The sequence below is a fragment of the Pleuronectes platessa genome, chromosome 7, assembly GCF_947347685.1.
Source record: "Pleuronectes platessa chromosome 7, fPlePla1.1, whole genome shotgun sequence".
Classification (NCBI taxonomy): domain Eukaryota; kingdom Metazoa; phylum Chordata; class Actinopteri; order Pleuronectiformes; family Pleuronectidae; genus Pleuronectes; species Pleuronectes platessa.
In genome coordinates, this window is record NC_070632.1 from 11704068 (window position 1) to 11722300 (window position 18233).

Consider the following 18233-nt stretch of genomic DNA (forward strand, 5'->3'; position numbering starts at 1 on the left):
CTGGAGAGATGACCCTCTGCTTCTCTGAATGTCAAACAAGTCCCTGGAACACGCGCGCAGACACACACACCGACACTCACACACACACACACACACACACACACACACACACACACACACACACACACACACACACACACACACACACACACACACACACACACCACAAGCACACACACACACATACACTCATTGACTTGTCAATGCTTCAGGCTAAAATCCCATACAATTAGCTGTTAGTAGATTTAGGGACAGGGGTTGGACAGAGAGCGGATAAAGACAAGATGGGAGAACAGATTGAACGAGAGGTGAGACGAGGACAAAAGAGGAAAAGCAGTTTCTCATTACGTCTCCATGTAGAAATGCTCATAAAGACTTTGATTCATCTGCCAAATATGTTCACATACTGGGAATCTGACTGGGTGTGTTGCTCTCAAATGTACATTGGATTTACATTGTAAGCCAACTGAAAAGCAAAAGCAGACAGACTAAGCCTAAGGTATCAAATCTGATATGAAACGTATCAGAAAAATAAACCTTCATGTGAATAGGAGTGCACAGTACAAATATGACTCTAACACATTACGCGCTGTCGGTATCAGTGTTAAAAGTACTTCATCATCGGGGCAATATTCTCCGCTAGCGATCCTCAAATGTTGTACAACTGGATAATAAGACAGAAGAGCAGATCTCATGCTTCATTTAAGGTTGTGATTTGCCCAGTGGCCAGCTCCAGCTCCCCCCCCCCCCCCCCCATCAGGTTCTACTGATCCTGCTGTATTGGTTGGCAGGTAAACAAGGAGTCTACTTTTAGGACTGGTGACTGAATCAATCTGACGTCAATGTAAATTTGATTAAAAAAATCTAAAAGTTCTACCAAGCCTCAGTCAGTCGTGTTTCTCACAATCTCTAAAGCATCTGGCCTTGGGAATTATGGGACAGCAGCTGAATCGAGCCTGACCCAAACCCCACAAACTCTTTTTTTCCTAAACAGTTTCAAACTGTGTTATATCCCCTCTGGTGTCGTCTCCGTCTGTCTCTCGTGCTAACAGTCTCATCTTCCTTCGCTATTGTTCTTACTTTGAATTCGCCTCATCCGCTGTGGATTTTGTGTCCCTGATGCCCATTTCCCATTTCTTCACCGTCTTCTTGATCTTCCGTAACGCCCTCTTTTTTGTTTGCATCTTACCAGCTCCCTCAACCGTGTTGAGCATCAGAGGAGATGTTTTGCACAAATACTGCAACTTGCCAGACTTTCATTTCACTGCTGCGCTTGCCGGGAACATTTTCTGGGTATACGTGTCTGTTTATTCCACCGTGTGTATGTGGGACTATAATTTTTCTATCCGCCATTAGGGGGAGGTCACGGCTGGGTCTGTGTTATTGTGAATACAGAGCAGTATCTGTATCCCATACAAACCTGTTATTATTCTCATGCAATATTAATGTGACCGCCTCTGTTTCTGTGTGTATGTGTGTGCACGGATGCAGACTATATGGGGAATTTATGCACCGACATGCACACAAGTATTTTGTCACTGCAAGCCCCTCATACCAGGTGGACCCCATTTATAAGTCTGATTATTCAGGGTGTCACTTAATGCACACGCTGTTGGGTCTTTGTCATTCTCCTCTCCCACCTTCTCTCTATCCACTACCACTGTGTTCAAGGAGGGATGGACTTCGTCAGTATGTTGTAATGCATGTGAGCTTACTGTGCTTTGACAAGATGATTGGACGCGGATGAAAGGGAGGTATAATCCAATGTGTGCACCAGCAGGCTGGCCCTCATGTCCCCGGAGCTCTTTGATACACAGAGCAGTGCACCGGTCCAGGCCACCTCCTGCCTCTCACCTGTCCACTCACATCGCCATCTCCGGCCACCGTGCGCCGGCTGACACGCGTGCGATTGGTTGACATCGCGCTTGAACTCCCACAAAGTAATCGTATTGGTTGACACCCAGTGACACGTGTTGGATTAGATGCCGTTGTATTTGTTCCCGGTGATGCGCGTGTGATTGGTTGACACTTTGCCTGACCTATTAGAGCGATTCCCTTTGGCCCTGTTTGTTTTGAAGTCGTGCAGCTGGACGGTTCTTGTTAGAAGACGTGAGAAAGGTTGATTGACAGTCTAATTACAACATGAAATGTGTGCGATGTGTTGTTTGCTTGCATCTGATTCCCCGTGTGCGCTGCTCTGTCCCGTAGGATTAAAGAATGGGTGGATCAGATGCAGAAGGAGCTGGTGACCCTGGCAGACACGGCCACAGGCGGGATGAGCCTCACACAGGTAGAAACACCTCAACCATAGACACGCATGCATTATCCAAATCCAACACTGGTTTGAACATGCAGTTGGACTGAGAATTGGACTGCTCCCTTTTAAAGTCATTAATTTGCAGGAATTTCTCTTTTTTTTCAAAACAAACGCAAATCACGTGCATGTGTTATTCACACAATCTCTCCTCCATGTGTCTGTCTAGATTTTTCGGAGAAACCAGCACCTGTACTCTGTGGAGCAAAACGACGCAGAGGAGCTGGTGGCCAGAGCAGCCAGGAACATAGAGCAGCTGCTGCGGAAGAGGTCCGCTGCCTTGAAGGTAGGACTCGTCCCACTCAGAGGAACCAGCTGTCTCTATACTGGTCTGAAAGTTGAGCAGGAAGAGATATTTTTTTTACGACAGAGAGAAGTTTTTCCAATCCGTTCGTGTCATAGCCTTGAGTCCGTATATTCAATAACCAAAGTGTGTGTGGGGAAAACTCTGAAGATGTAATAAAGTGCTGTAGGTATCTGTGACATGTTGACATTTAATCATGATTATACTAAAGCTAGCAACAGCCTCCCCAATATTGAGATGGGAAAGATTTATACTCTTGAGTTACATGAGAATCTCTGCTGACACTTTGTTTATAACTTGATTTTGCTCTATTGATTGTGGTGTTCAGCCGGCCAAGGTGAACCCCAAGAAAGGAGCTATAAATGTCCAAACTTTCCACAGGAAACACTATTGTTTAAAGTTTGACTCCAACAAAGGACATTAGATTGAACCACAAGCCAGACACTGAGGGCTTTAGCTGCAGAGTACAATGCATCTTAACCGGCTTTCAGACATGCACTTAACTCCGGATAATCCCAAATTATCCAAAGGGGCTGTGTGTGAGAACGCAAATGTCTGTTTCAGTTGCTGCAGACACTCCCCTGAGTTCTCCCTGCCAGCCTCCTGGTTCGAATCCGGATAATGTCTGAGTGAGCCGATTATCTGGAGAATTCACAGCAGGAGTTGATGATGCAAAACACAAAAAATATATAAACTATCTCAGGATGAAAAACAGGTAACAAACATGAAGTAAAGGCCAAATAAGATAAGAATATGTATCCCCTTCCTCCTGCATGAATTATATGCAGGCTAGATGTTCCTGTTGTTGTGAACGTGTCTGACTCAGACAAACTCCAGCTGCATTCTTAGTGTGTTCAAGACTCTGGAGAATGTTGGGAACCAATTATGGAGTTCATGTCTGAAGGCAGCTTTATAGTTTAGTGTTGAAGAAGTACTAAGTGCTAAGATTAAATGTATACTTAAAGATGTTTAGCATGTATTTTTATATTTTACAATTAGATCAATTTACAACCCCACATATGATAATATTAGCTACATTCACATACATAGCATGAGGTTCAGCTGATTAAATCTTTAAAGTTCATATGAGCAAACATCATGAGAATGACCAAAGCTAATTTGGGGTATAAATCATATATACTATCTCCCTTGAGGCCACATTGAACCATAATTATATTTTTTCCAAGTGTGATCGATGTGAGTTTGGTTGACATTGTCCTTTATATTGATAGAGACACAATCAAAACACTGTAATGATCTTGTAGGAACGGGGGGGGTGGGGGGGGTGCCGTGTCTCTTTGTTTTTTCTGAGGGAAAGAAATGTGTGGAGTTAGTTAAAAACATTCACAACTCACTGGAGGCAACAACAACAACGCAACAGCAACATTATATAAGTGGTGAGGTGATCTACTCCCTTATAACTGTAATAGCATGTTATAGATGATATACCTCCTATGCAAAACCAACTGAAGCCTTTACACCACATGAGTAGAGAGCAGGGACCTTGTTTTGTGTGTGATGATGAGAGCTTCGACCCTGGGGAGGCTCTCTCTTCCCCCCTCTTCCTCTTTTTTTTTATACATAAATGGGTCAGAGAAGCTCATTTATAATAGCCGACTGAACTCTTTTTATAGATTCAAAGGGAGTTGGGTCACAGCACCCCTTACTCTGCCTTTATAAGGTCTCGTTATTGTTGTCTTATTAGGAATGGGAGAGGGAGTATTTATGAACGTTCATAAACACATCTCCTGCCAAGTGTCTGTCTTTTGTATGTTAAGTAAACACCCTGGTGGCCTTATCATTTTTCAGAACACTGGTGCCATGAGATGCTTGAGCCGCGAGGATAAAATGTTGCCCCAGTGCAAAGTGATAGGAGAAAGATTTAGCTTTGAGGTCGGGCTTTGTAAGTTTGTGTTTGTATGTGGGTGTTAAGGCTATAGGTGGTGGGCGGGTGGGGGGGGGGGTCGGCTGGCCTGGTACTGACAGTCCATCCCACCTCCGGACATCGATCACTTCTCACTGTTTATTGCGTCTTTGCGTCTCATCCTCTCCCACGAGTCACCTCAAGGCACGCTGATATTGGATCCTCTTTCCTGAGAAGTATGAACGGGGAGATAAATGGATGAATGGAGCATATGAAAGGAGGGAAGAACGCACGAACGTGATGGATGTGTGCATTGATGGACTGATGTGCAAAAAGGATAGATGCGAGCGGCCGATGGTGCAATGAGGGCAGATGAGATGAGGTGTGAGAAGTCAGAAGGTAATAGATCGGTTGCACCGTGTCTATCTAGAGCTTCTCGACTAAACCACAATGAGAGGAAATGCAAATACCACTGATCCTTTAAGGGTCGTGGGGGAGCTGGAACCCAAATGCAAATCAGAACTTGTATGTGTATATACTTACCAGGAGAGAAGGTTTTACTTTAAGCTTATTTTTGCTCGCCATGCTTGTTCATTGCCTTCGACATATAGCTTGGAGTGATTCTCAATGTCAGTTTAATTGGCTACAGCCCAAGACACCACTCAGTTGTCAACCGCCTTCAAAAGCCCCATCCTCTCTCTCATCTCCCCCCCGTCTCTGATCTCCTCCTCTGTGTGATGGATGACCTTTGAAAGGCCACAGTTTACGCATCCACAGGTGTGTGACACACGTGTGTGTCTACGCTCGCTTCCTTAAATCAGTGTGCAGCAGAGTGTAACGTGCATTATTAAGGAGTACTAGGCATCACACTGTTGGGAGAAATCGCTTTATCAAAGGTTTTACAACGTAAAGCGAGGCTTGATCTCAATGGAGAACAGTCACACACAAACATAGACCACTACTGGGAGAAGTGCACACAAAGCAGCTACAAGGGCTTCAGCCTCTTCCCCTGTTCCCCTCTCAGATTGAGCTGCCTTCTTTTTTGATTTACTATAGAGCTGTGTGTGTTGTAAATTAGCTTGTCTGGAATGGGTTGTTTGCCTGGCCTGTGGTGATGCTGGTTGGAGCTTTCTTTCCTGAAACAGCTAAAGTGACCTGCAGTAACTGAGCTGCTGCAAGAAAAGACCAACCACTGGATCCATAATGCCGCGCCCAAAGGGCTGTTCACCTGTTTATCCAAAGTTTGGTGAAGCTCGACTCAGTACCCAGAACCCCGACATGGACAATCAGCTGCCTTTGTCATTGTTGTGATTAAATGGTTCTCGAGATGTGAGTTTCTGCCAAAAGAGTTTGGAGGTGCTTTGTCATTTATTGCTCTGTTTATTTACATATATCCTTGTGTTTTATGTGTATGTGTATCATATTTTACTTTCCTACAATAGAGCCCATTTCCCCCAGTGTCTTGTCCTGTCTGATTCTCCGATCACATTTCTATCTGTCAACTCAGATCACATACTGTGGATTTCCAGAGGCCCTTTGTCTATATTCAGGTTAATATTAGACTGACTTGAGTTTCCATTGTTTGAGGAATAGGAATAGTAAGTGACAGTAGACATTGAACATCCATAGTCAAATAACATACACTAATATAGTCATATTTACTTTACTCCTAAAAAGGAGCAAGAGCAGGGGAGAGAGATCTGAAAATGTTTGTCACAAGCAGTTGACCATATATTGAAAGTGTTGTGCCCGAAGCCAGATCCAAGTATTTCCCCCCCACCCCTCCTCCCATGCCTGCTCGCTCTCTGCCTTGCTGTCTGCAAACACTGTAATTAGACACCTAATTATTGATGCTGTTAAGGTAAAGGCTATCTGATAAAACTCTGAAGACAGACATTCACACTGGCTCACACACCACTTTGTGTGTTTGTGTGTCTGCACTTTGGGTTGTGTGTGCAGTTCCATTCTGAGGTGAAGAGCTCAGTGACTAATGAGCTGGGCAACAACATTACTTAGAGTAATACCTCAGCCCAGTGACGAAACTTTGATTTCAGAGGTGGGGGGGACACAAATATTTTTTATAAAACTCTTCAGTTCACTGTGTTTTCTAGTAGTTCTTCTAGTTTTCTGTTGCTACTTTTAAGTTTACTGTTCCCTTTTTTGGTTTGTCTGGTTGTAAAGCATGTAGCAAAACATTATCACCCAATTCTGTGTTTCACCTTGTTAGTCAACTTCACTCCATCTCAGTAGCACCAATTTTACACTTATTTTTGGAATATATGGTAAACAGACCTCATTTACATAGCACTACCCAGTGGTGGGCAGGTCAAACTGTCAGGAATATCACAGGTGGGGAGAAATTGAATAAAATGTCCATAATTCAGTGTAAGTAGTCAAGTGATCAAATTTATTTAAAATTAATGTAACACAGAACCACTGTCATTTTAGGCAGTTATAGTAGTTTCTCGTCTTGTTAAGCCTTACAGGATGATCGTGGCAATTAAGGTGTGAAAGGGTGTATATTTATAATAATAATAACAACAACTAGAACATTTCTAAAGAAATTTTGTCAGGGCCTGGTGGAGCCCACCAATCAGAGCAGAGCAGTCACCCGCAGCGGCTCCTGTGACATTTGACACCGCTGAGAGACAAACCACTGAAACCGAAGCATTTTTGGCCAAACTGTAGTTAGTTCCTATCATTGAACCGGCTTCACTGTGAGCATCCTGAGCTCTTCCTGAACGTCTGCATATATATTTTATGTGGCTAAAGTTAGGAAATGGGGTTTTTAGAGCGATTGATAGAAACTGGTACCTCTGCTTTCCTCCAGAAATTTTCGCGCCTTTTTTTAACAACAATACATTTTATTTATCAGCACTTTCAATAAAACTCAAATACACTTTACAAGATTACTGAGAGCTTTGTAATTGATGAGGAGGATCTTGAAGTGGACGTGCTGCTTTATTGGGAGCCAGTGAAGGTGTCGCAGGATGGTGTAACGCATTTCTTTGAGTAACTTACACTTTGACTTTGAAAGAAGTCTCTTATGTCCACTTTTCTTTTTTTAGACATCCTGGCTGCGCCTAATTACCAAACACACACACACCGATTCAAACGTTAATGTAAATGAAACCTCTGATATTACAATCCTTCCAGCTGACGTGGCCCAGGCAAAACAAACGCCCAACTTACAGCGGAAGATTAACACGGCCTCCTCCCCAACTGGCGGACCGGTGTGCGTCCTGGTGCTGTTTATAACCTGATGGAGTGACAGCGGGGACGGCCAATCACACAAGGAATGCAGAGCCAATGGAGGAGCTTGTGGGCAGGTCTAAACGAAAGCAAACTGGCTTCAGCTCGAGCGGCCGTTTCCGCTTGGTCCTAGTGCCTGACGAGTCTCTGTTTACCATAGCGTAACATGGTCTCCGGACGGTGAAAACTGCAGGGGACCAGAACGGCCTTTTGAAAAAGCGCAGGGGACATGTCCCCTGTGTCCCCCCCCCCCAAATTACGTCCGTGCCTCAGCCAACACCACTAAAACTCTACTGGACACAGGTGGCCCACAACTCTCTATTAGTGTGTGTGTGTGTGTGTGTGTGTGTCCTATGTTTTCAGTTCTGGCATCATGATTGCGTCATGATGCAACCTACATCCATTATTAAAAAAATACTGAAATGATGAGTGAGTGCTCCTGATGATTTATTATATGAAGTAAGAACATTTTAATGGATGAAATCATCTCTGTATGATAACACAAACTACAGCAATTATTAGAGTTATCAAACAGCGTCAGCCTCAGAGACTTTGGCAGTTGTTACTATTACATTTGTACAATGTCAGAATTCATTGCTCGGTTTTGCATGAACTCATCTTGTTCCAAACACTCACTACATTATATGGCTAAATACAAAATACATCCATTGAAGCTCTCCAGCTCTAAGTGATGCATTTAGTAAAACAAAATCGATGTTTGATTTCTGTCATTTCTGTCACTTCTGTGAAGGCCACAAGCACAGTTTCAGGAGGTAGAGTGTTTACCTAGTGATCATAAGGTTTCTGGCTCAATATGCAGCTCCATCTGGGTGCCCATGTGTCCTTGAGCAACACACTGAAGCCTTTTTCTTGGCTCTTTCTTACTGTAAAGTGCTCTGAGTGGTCCTATTGAAAAGAGCTATATATCCATTTAGCCACTATAGGGTATTTCTCAGTAGTGGCATAGACACTCTTTGTTCATTATACACTTTTATAAGTTGCAACTCACAAGGAAATCACTGAGAATTTCTATAATCAAAAAATGAGGTTCAGTAGCCTATACCTTGTGTTCTTGATTCTGTCATTGTCACTTTACTGGGGTAGATTCAAGGTTTCATCATTCCCAGTAAGGTATATGGTTTATTCAGTAGTAGCTTGTAAAGCACATGTATCAGACACTCATATCAAGCCATGATATTGTGAAGCAAGCCTTATTAAACCGCAGCATGTAAAAATGTTTACGAGCATCATCTTATTGGACGGGATAAAAGCTTGTTATCACGTGAAGATGTTCTGAAACAACAGTTGTCAGTAATAAGTGTGATTAAATCTTCTATTAAATTTGTTGCTATAACCGATGATGTTACTGCCACCTTTTAAGCATTTTAATATTGACAAATTGATCACACTTAATATGAATACTAGATGTTCAACCTTCATTTTCACTAACAACATGAGCTGATTCCCCAGATCCATCAAGACTTTCATGTAAACAGCTCCGGTTTAAGGGAGCTAAACTGTTTTTTATTATTATTAATGTTTCTATTCTTTGTAGCATGGCATTTACATTCATGATGTCACCTTGGAGTGACAGCTAGCCGGTCGTGTTTCCATGTAAACAGCACGAGATTGTATGTGGCAGTTTCCATCTCTATAGTTCATTAGGGCCAAATTGAAATTCTTTATTGAGAAGAAAGCCGTAATATTGGAAAAGTAAAGTTGTAACTTAATGAGAAAAAATGCACAGAGAATATTACACAAAATTATATTTGATATAAATTGTATTTTATAATGTTTATTTTTTAATAAATTTAGCCAGTTGTTCTCGTAATATTAGAACTTTATTGTTGTAAAATTATGAATTTGATCTCTTAATATTACAACGTTATTCTCCTGAGATCACAGCTTCACTCTGGTAATTCTATGACTTCACATAGTGTTAGATATATACTTTTTCTTTCAGTAGCACTAATACTGCGTCTTACTGAAAAGGAACCATATTTGCAAGGAATTTCCAAACTGATGTTCTTGTCAGAAAACGTTCCCTTTATTGTAAAAGATACAATTTCAAACTGTAACCAGGAAAACAACTGCAGTGAATCCTCTTTTGGTTATATTTATAATCCTATTGTCTTTAGGTTCAATATGTGATGCTCAACACCCAAGTTGTCATTTTCCCTTCTTCAGAGGTGTGTGTTAAGTGTTTCATGTGCTATTCGTGCATGTGTTTAATAGAGTCTTTGTAGCCCAGGTGTTGGACCATATTTGTATTAATCTGTTGCCTGCTGTCACAGGGCTATAATAAGGAGCACAAGATGTGACTTTATGATGTTTTCATGGGCATGCGTGTGTGTGTGTGTGTGAGTGTGTGTGTGTGTGTGTGTGTGCGTGTGTTTGTGTGTGTGTGTGTGTGTGTGTGTGCCAACGTATAAGGCAGTAATGAGCAGAGGATATGATACGATCAGAGATGTTTCTGTCTCCCGAGCAGATGTTACTCAACCTCCCATCTCCGCTCTGTGCTGATCATACTAAACAGACAAGAGGTGTCTGCATGTGTCTCCGTCTGTGTGATGCCGTTCCTCTGTGTGTGTTTGTGTGTGTGTGTGTGTGTGTGTGTGTGTGTGTGTCTGTCTGTGTGTTGTAGACAAAAAGAGAGAGAGATTGGGAGTGGGGGATTCAGATGGGGAATTCTGACAAGACTTATAGGCCAGGGACAAGTGTCAATGCATGGTTACATTTAAATACCTTTACTGTATATATATTTTTTAATATCTAATAATGATATTCGACACTAATAGAATGTGACAATGTGCATTTTCTTGTCAATATTTTGTCCTAATTACAGTACTTGACATGTGAGAAGATAATTAGAGGTTTAACCAGTTTGAGATGGTGTTTCTTAACCACAATGTGAAATGTAAATGTGAGTACAAATGGTATAAAAGGAATGTCCTCCATGCATTACGCTGGTGACCTTTGCTAATCCACCTCTCGCCAAATATATGTATTTATGATTAACCTAACGCTTCTCCAAGTGTGACGACCTAGCACCTCCTATGTGATCTGGTGAACAACAAGTATTTAGCTACTAAAGAATAAGATATTTCCCTCAGGAGACCAAACACAGAGGTCGCAGAAGAATTAACATTTGGCCAAAGAAAGACACTAAAATGAATGTTAATGTCGCTCTGCTGCTGGATGAGTGTGCAAGCAAGTTTGACATATCATCTTAAAAAGTGATGCTATTCATATGGTGGCTTCTTAAAACAAAAGTTTGGATTACCGCCATTTATAACTGCATTATCACCAAAAAGCATTAATGATATTACCTCTAAAATATGTTTTCATCCTGGCTTTGCAAACTTTCTTATAACAATCTAAAAGTCAATATATACCGCAGCATACATAGGATCACTATGTATTCAAACAAAAGAAGTTCTCAGTGTTTCAGTATTTTAAACAAAGATGCCCTGTGAAGTTTGATCTGCTGACGTACAACAGAAAATGTGTGAACAGCAGGAAACGCACACATCTCCAAAATACATGCATGAGAGCGGGAGAGTCAAAGAGAGGGAATGAGACGGGGAGCAGCTGTAGATGTACTGTTCCCATTGGAGGGTTTGGCCTCTGAGAGAAACCATGTGGAGCAGCACGGCTCTCCCCTGGGCTCCTACTGCTGCAGATACTTCTGCTCTTTCGCTCTGTCACACGCTCTTTATGCCTTCACACATCTCCCCCTCTGGGAACATATATCTCTTAACAGAAACCATGCTCTCCCAGCATCCATATGTTCCTCAATTCATTATTCTGTTAACACACATAACCCTTCCCATTATGCTCGGGTCGAATTCAACCTGTTTTATTTGGAAATAGTTCATAGATAACATCATCTTTATTCTATGATGAAATGTTTCCACATTAATGGTAGGCTCTTTTAGAATTGTGTGGATCTTATGCTCATTTAACCCAATGGAATAACGATGGAAGATTTAAGACCAATGGGCTTATCATCAAAACATCAAATGAGGGAATATCTTAAGGGAGAATGTTGTTCTAGAGTTCCAGAGACTTCTAGAATCAATGCCAAAGGGCATTTACATTGTCCCAGCACAAATGTCCAGGATCTTGTTTTAGCTCCATTACGTCACCAGTCTGTATATAGCACTGTGGGAACATAGCACCCTGGGAACACAGGACCCTAAGTCATGTTTCCATTATGTCCCATATTAATAAGGGGAATGTTGGACCATGGGAACATAGGAGTGATTCCCTTCCCTCCTTCTCCTTCAGCCCAGATGATTCCCTTTTTTAATCCCGCCTCCTCCTAAACACCATAACACCCCCTTGTGCAGCTCTTGGCCTTTTGCCACAGTTCTCTGTCAACCTGAAATTTGAAATCACCCTTTCTTTATCTCTCCTGATTTCTCTTATCGTAGCCCCTCCTTTCACTCACTTAACCTTTCTGTGCCCTTTTGTATCACTCCTCCTTTATACCTCCTCTTTGTTTGACTATGTCTGTCTGTCTCGCCGGTTCTACATTTCCAGTCTTGAGTCCAAAAGTGCTGTTATTCTTCTTTATATACACGCTCAAACCTAATGTATTCATCAGACATTCACACAGGATATATAAATATATCTCTCTCTCCCTCGCCCTACTGTTCCTTTTCACAAGCCACTTTTTTAATGAGACTGGGATCATGCTGAGCCTGAATATGTTTTTTCTCTCTTTGGACTCTCCTTTCCTTTTAATACAGCTACTCATCATCTAAGTCTTTTCCTGTTATCTTTTCAGTCATCTGTTTTCTGCCTCTCATACTGACCCTTCATGCCACCCCCATTTTTTAAACTTCACCATCCCTTTGAGTTTAGACTCATTCTGATGAATAGACGGCGAGTGTTCATTGATGTGGGCATCCTGTCAGAAGCTAGGAAGAGAGGGATACGGCTGGATGTGGGTGTTAATGATCTTTCAGACTGTTACCACTCTTGTGAGTATTACATTGTTGTCTGGGTGAGAAGGCAGTGTGCTCTGAATGGCCCATTGATTTCAGGCGTCTGCAGACACACATGCACATGCACACACACATTTATATAAATATATATATATATATATGTATCCACACACAAAGAGTCTGGGATGCTCCGTGAGGTTTAGCAGAGCCTGTCTCATCTTCGCTGTCTATCCTTTAAGCTGTGCTCCTCTTTCTCACTAAATGCATGGTGTGTTGCCCCGGCAGTATGACAACTAAGACTGGTGAGAGTAGGACAGAGTCTCTGTAGGTTTGCAGGTGGGACACTCCAAACGTTTCTGTGCATAATGAGCTCATACATCAATGTGCATGGAGGTCGGAAGGTGCAGGGAATGAGAAATACTATATTATGTGTTCTGTTTGGCTCTGGGAGTAGTGACAGGCACAGCTGTTGTTGCGGTCATCATTTGACCGTTTTTAATTTCAGCTGGGATTAAGATATAGCTCAGCAAGTTGTAAGAGAAATGCTGCCTGTGTGGATGGTATTGAGGGGTTTTGCCTACCAGCCATAGATTTCATGACTCTTAACAAATGTCTGTTCCCCTTTTCTGAAGGACCTCATCCTTAAAACCACTCCACTTCCCTGTAAAGCCAATTCCCAGTCTCCACGACGACTCGTTTCCCCATTAGGGCTCCAGGGGAGAGGGGGCTCTCTTTAGGTATCCAGTGGTCACCCAGTGATAGAGTGGGCTTATTATTGTGTGTAGCTCGAGGTATCTATGTAAGTGAGAGGTTGACTAATGAGTGGTTAGATCAAGCAGGCAATGGGGAGTTTGTTATGCTCTCCCATAGGGTTAGGTGGTAATAAGATAATACTATTTGATAAAAGCAATGGTGTCTGTTTTATTACAGTCATGCAACAAATGCCACTTCCTGTTTGGCTTAAGATGCTTTGAAAGTGATGGCAGAACCTCTTGTGAAAAATGTAATCAAAGAAATATCCTCGAATTAGAAGCATCATAATTGATTACAACATTCTCATCAGGTGGACAGATAAAAAAATACACATGGAATTCAAGTTGCTATATGCACAATATTTGAACTGAAGTATTGGATGTGTTTAATAGATGTGCCATGTCATTTCATATTCAGAGATTAAAACTAGAACATGTATCCTATTTTTGTCAACTGTGTAATTATTCATATAAAGATTAATCCACTATATTTTTATAGCACCTTTCTTATAAGTAGTGCTGCTGAAAATGCTTTAATCAAGGAAATCACATCACTGCTTCATATAAAATCTATTTTAACCAAACGGTAAAGCTGTATCCTTTACCGTTATTTTGAGAAGGTTTAACAATATAAGAAATTGGATCTCACCCAATCTGACCCTCCCATTAAGGGAACCGTTGTAGTGTTAAATTTGTGTTTCAAAGGAGCCACGCTGGCTTCTAATCAACTGGCAGGAGGGCAACTTGCAGCCGCTCCGTGATGCACTGATGAACCGTCACTCAGGGAGCGGTCTCGTCAAATCCCGGCTCTGGAGAGGGGATTTGACTGTGCCGTCGCTTTTTTCGGGTAATCTGATAACCTCCCCATGTGTGTGTGTGTTAGACGGAGAGAGAGATAGAGAGGGAGGGATACAGAAAACGAGAGATAGGTAATTAGGTATCTTTCCTCACACACTTCTCCTCACCTCCCCCATATCTCCCAGAAGGGGAAAGGAGCCCTTGTCAAAGCTCTGTCATGAATTTTTAACAACCCTGTCTGCTCTCTTAGGAGGCGAATAAGTGTGTATGTGTGTGTCTGTGTGTGTGTGTGTGTATTCATATACTGTAAGGTTGAGGTATTTTGACACAAAATACTATGGTCCCATTCTCCATTTGTGTCACACAAACGATGACGTATGAGGTATAAAGTATGGAGCAGCTGTTGATAACACGTGTGCATCACATCAAATACAACATCACGCCGAGAGAGAAATCCTGGATGAGAGGAGAGGAGCTAATTGTAATAGATATCCATATGTTCCATCGCTGCTGTTTATGTGTGTACCTCGGCATGCATTTGTGTTTATATTATGCCATCCATGTTTATAGCCTATATATGCACTTAACGTATTAAAGATGTTTGAACAGATCGTCAGGATTTATAACTTGCTTATCTCAATGTGTGACGTTAATGTCTTGTGATGTTCTTGGGACATTTGATATGAGCTTAATGACAAGACCTCTCGCAGTTGCCCTTTGCAGCATGGATATGAACTGTTGCCCCCACTCCCCCTTGAGTGTAGCATTATTACAGCCTTAAATCGTATCTATTCTTTTCTCCGTGTAACAACCACGGAATGAAAATACCAACGGAGCACCACGGCTCTGTTTGGAAAGCTCTCACAGCGTGGTGGGTGCATCGAGGTGTCACTGGGTTTAATTATTAATAAGAATCTAATGGGATTTTACACAGCCACCCAGTTCAAACTGGGTTTTTCTTGCGTGTTCTTTGGCTGAAATGTCTGAAAACACAGTAAAACATTGGTGAAGCGATCTTGCAAGGTTTTGTGGCAAAGATGTGGAGATTCTGATCGGGCCTATTTTTCGGATTGCCCGTAAATCTAGAAGGGGAACTGAGAGCACCGACCTCCACCAATGTCAAAAAACACACACCAGGCTACAGATTTAAAAAATAAATCGAATTCATATTAAATGATCTGGGCAAACGATTGTATCTATCACCTCATCCTAAAACTGAACCAAGTGGATGTGCCCCAAATTCGATGGGCTCTTCCTCATTCCATGCTCCATGTCTTAGGTTTAAATAGCTTGAAAACATAACCTCCTTGATGGCCGTAATTCAATGTTTACACATAAAAGATAAAATATGTAAATGATGGTAATAGATGTAAATCTCCGGATATATCATTGAAATACATTCAACACCGTCAATGTCTTTGAAAGCCAAAATCAGTGTCAAGCTCTTTTTTTCTATTTGTAAATGGAAATGATTCAGCAACGGATGATGTGTAAGTACATATTATTCTTGCTCACAGTAAACGTGGTGCGTAATAATCTCCTGATCGCTATGTTGTGTGTGAGTGTGTGTTTATGGCTGGAGTGGGGGTATATATTTAGCTGCTGACAGCCAGTGCAGAGGAGGTGGAGACGGGTCTGGAACCGAGCCCAGAGCTGGAGGCCAAAGGGATGGGACTGTGGAACAGGAAGGGAACCATTGCCGACAGCGGCCACATGGTCACACGCATCCACATTCACACCCACAGTCAGTGAGGGCGCACGATTACAAACTTTATACTATGAGCCTCTAATCCAGTTATTACTCACAGAACGAGCTGATGTCATGCTTCTCTCGTCTGACTGTCCAACAGATGGATGTGAGAATGACATTTAGCTATAAATACACTTTATCTTCGTGATTTCTAACGGCCTCCATAATAACTCACTGAAGTGGAGTTCCTCTGAAGCTGTGGTAACTTTGCTGCTGTGTGTTTAAGGGCGATCCTCTCCTCCTCAGGGTTGTCATCACCCAGTAGAGTGTGAGCAGGGAGAGGTCAGGGCCAGGCTGAAGTTCCATCACTGTGGATAGTTGATAGATAGATAGATTACTTTATTCATCCCCGAAGGGAAATTAAGTCGTCATAGCAGCAGGTATATTTGAATACAATAAAATACAATACAATAGAATAAAATAAAAAATATTGAGGTAGAAAGAATAAAAAAAAAACATAAATATAAATAGATAGGTAAGATAAATAGGTAGATAAGGTGCAGTGGCAAGATGATGGTAATAGTACTGATGATATGATGGTAATGTTATTGTTAGACAGTATATACAAATAGTACAGTATATATAGTATGTAATATAACATAATATATATATTTATATATGATAGTAATTAAATAATAACATGTACACATGTATAAATATTATATACAAAGAATATACAAAGAGTATGATATAATATGATATGATATATAGTAGAGGTATAAATATAAGTATTCGACTATACAATAGATAATATAATATACTATGAGTGTAAGAATATGTAGACAGTGTGCAAAAGACAATATTATTGTATAAAATGATATATAGTATCAATATGGTTTATATTAACACATACACAGATACACAGTTGTGCCGGCGTGTTTGTTTTGTTTTTGCTTCTCTATACTGTTCACAGTTTCCATCTAATGCACCTGCGAATAGAGGTGAAACTTCCAGCAGGAAGTAGGCCTCTCACGATGACTACTTTTCTTGGACGGATATATATCGTCTTTGAAATAATGGAGATAATCGATTATATTGTCATTTTAAGACATATATTGTCATTTTTGTGCCCCAACTCTCAGCGTCCAGGGTTCAGTCCCTTTATGTAGAATGTCCGTTTCAGTCTCTTCCCACGAAAAACCCAATTTTGTTCAATCCAGTTATATCAAGGCAAAAATACAATCAAAATAAATCTGCTCCAGGTTTTCCTGTGGATCTTCTCAAATAATTCAGGAAAATAAACATCAGTCACTCAGGTAAACAGCGTCTTCCTTTAATTCCGCCAAGGCTGGCAGCTCCCAGAGAGCTCCACAGGGAATAAACAATCCATCAGAAGATTTCCTCCTGACTGAATTCAAAGATGAGGTGACTTAGCTGATCCTCTCCAACCCCGAGACTCATTGCTCTGCAGCCTGCAAGTCAATTCCGTATAACGGATTAGAATACGCAGGACTGTGATCTGGGATTGTGATTGGATTATTGACCGATTGTGGGTGTGGCTGTGGAAAAGATTGATGAATCCACTCTCTGGTAATTGGGCGGTGAAGGGATCAAACCCCTTTTTTGCTAAACAAATGAGCAATATCCAGGTCGGCAAATATAATCGTGGACGTCGTCATGTCCATATATTGAGCGATAACGTAAATATCGTGATAGGCCAATGAAGAATGACAATTAAAACATTGAAAGTAACTAAAAAGCAATATCTCAATTTGTGTTCATATAACATCATGCTCAGTAATACCTCAATCAGAGAGTTTATGTTTCTGTCCGCACTTGTTAGCTGGATTACGCAAAAGATACTCAATCTCTTTCCATGAAGGTTTGTGGAGGGGTGTGGCCTGACTCAAGACTGAAGCCAGTAAATTATGATATACGTTTTGAATTAAGATCTGAATCAGGCAGGTCCAGGATTCATTTTTGTAACTTTCTTTAATATTCTGAGCCTGGGCGCTTTTTAACAAATTGGATGATTTCTCAAAGAATAATTCATGGTTTTAGATGAAGGAGGTCAGGCATGTTCAGAAGACTGATATTTGTGTGTGTGTGTGTGTGTGTGTGTGTGTGTGTGTGTGTGTGTGTGTGTGTGTGTGTGTGTGTGTGTGTGTGAGTGTGTGTGAGTGTGTGTGCATGCGTGCATTTGTGTGAAGTTTGGTGCCAATCCACATAAAGATCCAGATCTATTGAATTTACATGTGGTTTCTTAAGGAGAATGTTAGCTCCTAGAAAATGCTCGAGTGCCATTCT

At 41.4% G+C, this 18233-nt stretch overlaps 1 protein-coding gene and 1 long non-coding RNA gene across 2 annotated transcripts in view; one reads left to right on the plus strand and one right to left on the minus strand.

Annotated features, from left to right (window-relative positions):
* Positions 1-18233, plus strand: part of LOC128445085 (voltage-dependent calcium channel subunit alpha-2/delta-1) — a 60791-nt gene that overhangs the window by 3600 nt on the left and 38958 nt on the right. Inside the window, exons 2-3 of the mRNA XM_053427851.1 lie at positions 2209-2290; positions 2484-2600. Of these exons, the coding sequence (XP_053283826.1) occupies positions 2209-2290; positions 2484-2600 (199 nt within the window). The remainder of the gene's footprint in view (positions 1-2208; positions 2291-2483; positions 2601-18233) is intronic.
* On the minus strand, positions 6869-7878 carry LOC128445086 (uncharacterized). The gene is made up of 2 exons (XR_008339244.1): positions 7675-7878; positions 6869-7565 (listed from the first exon to the last, which is right to left on the minus strand). It is a non-coding gene; the product is annotated as an uncharacterized LOC128445086 (long non-coding RNA).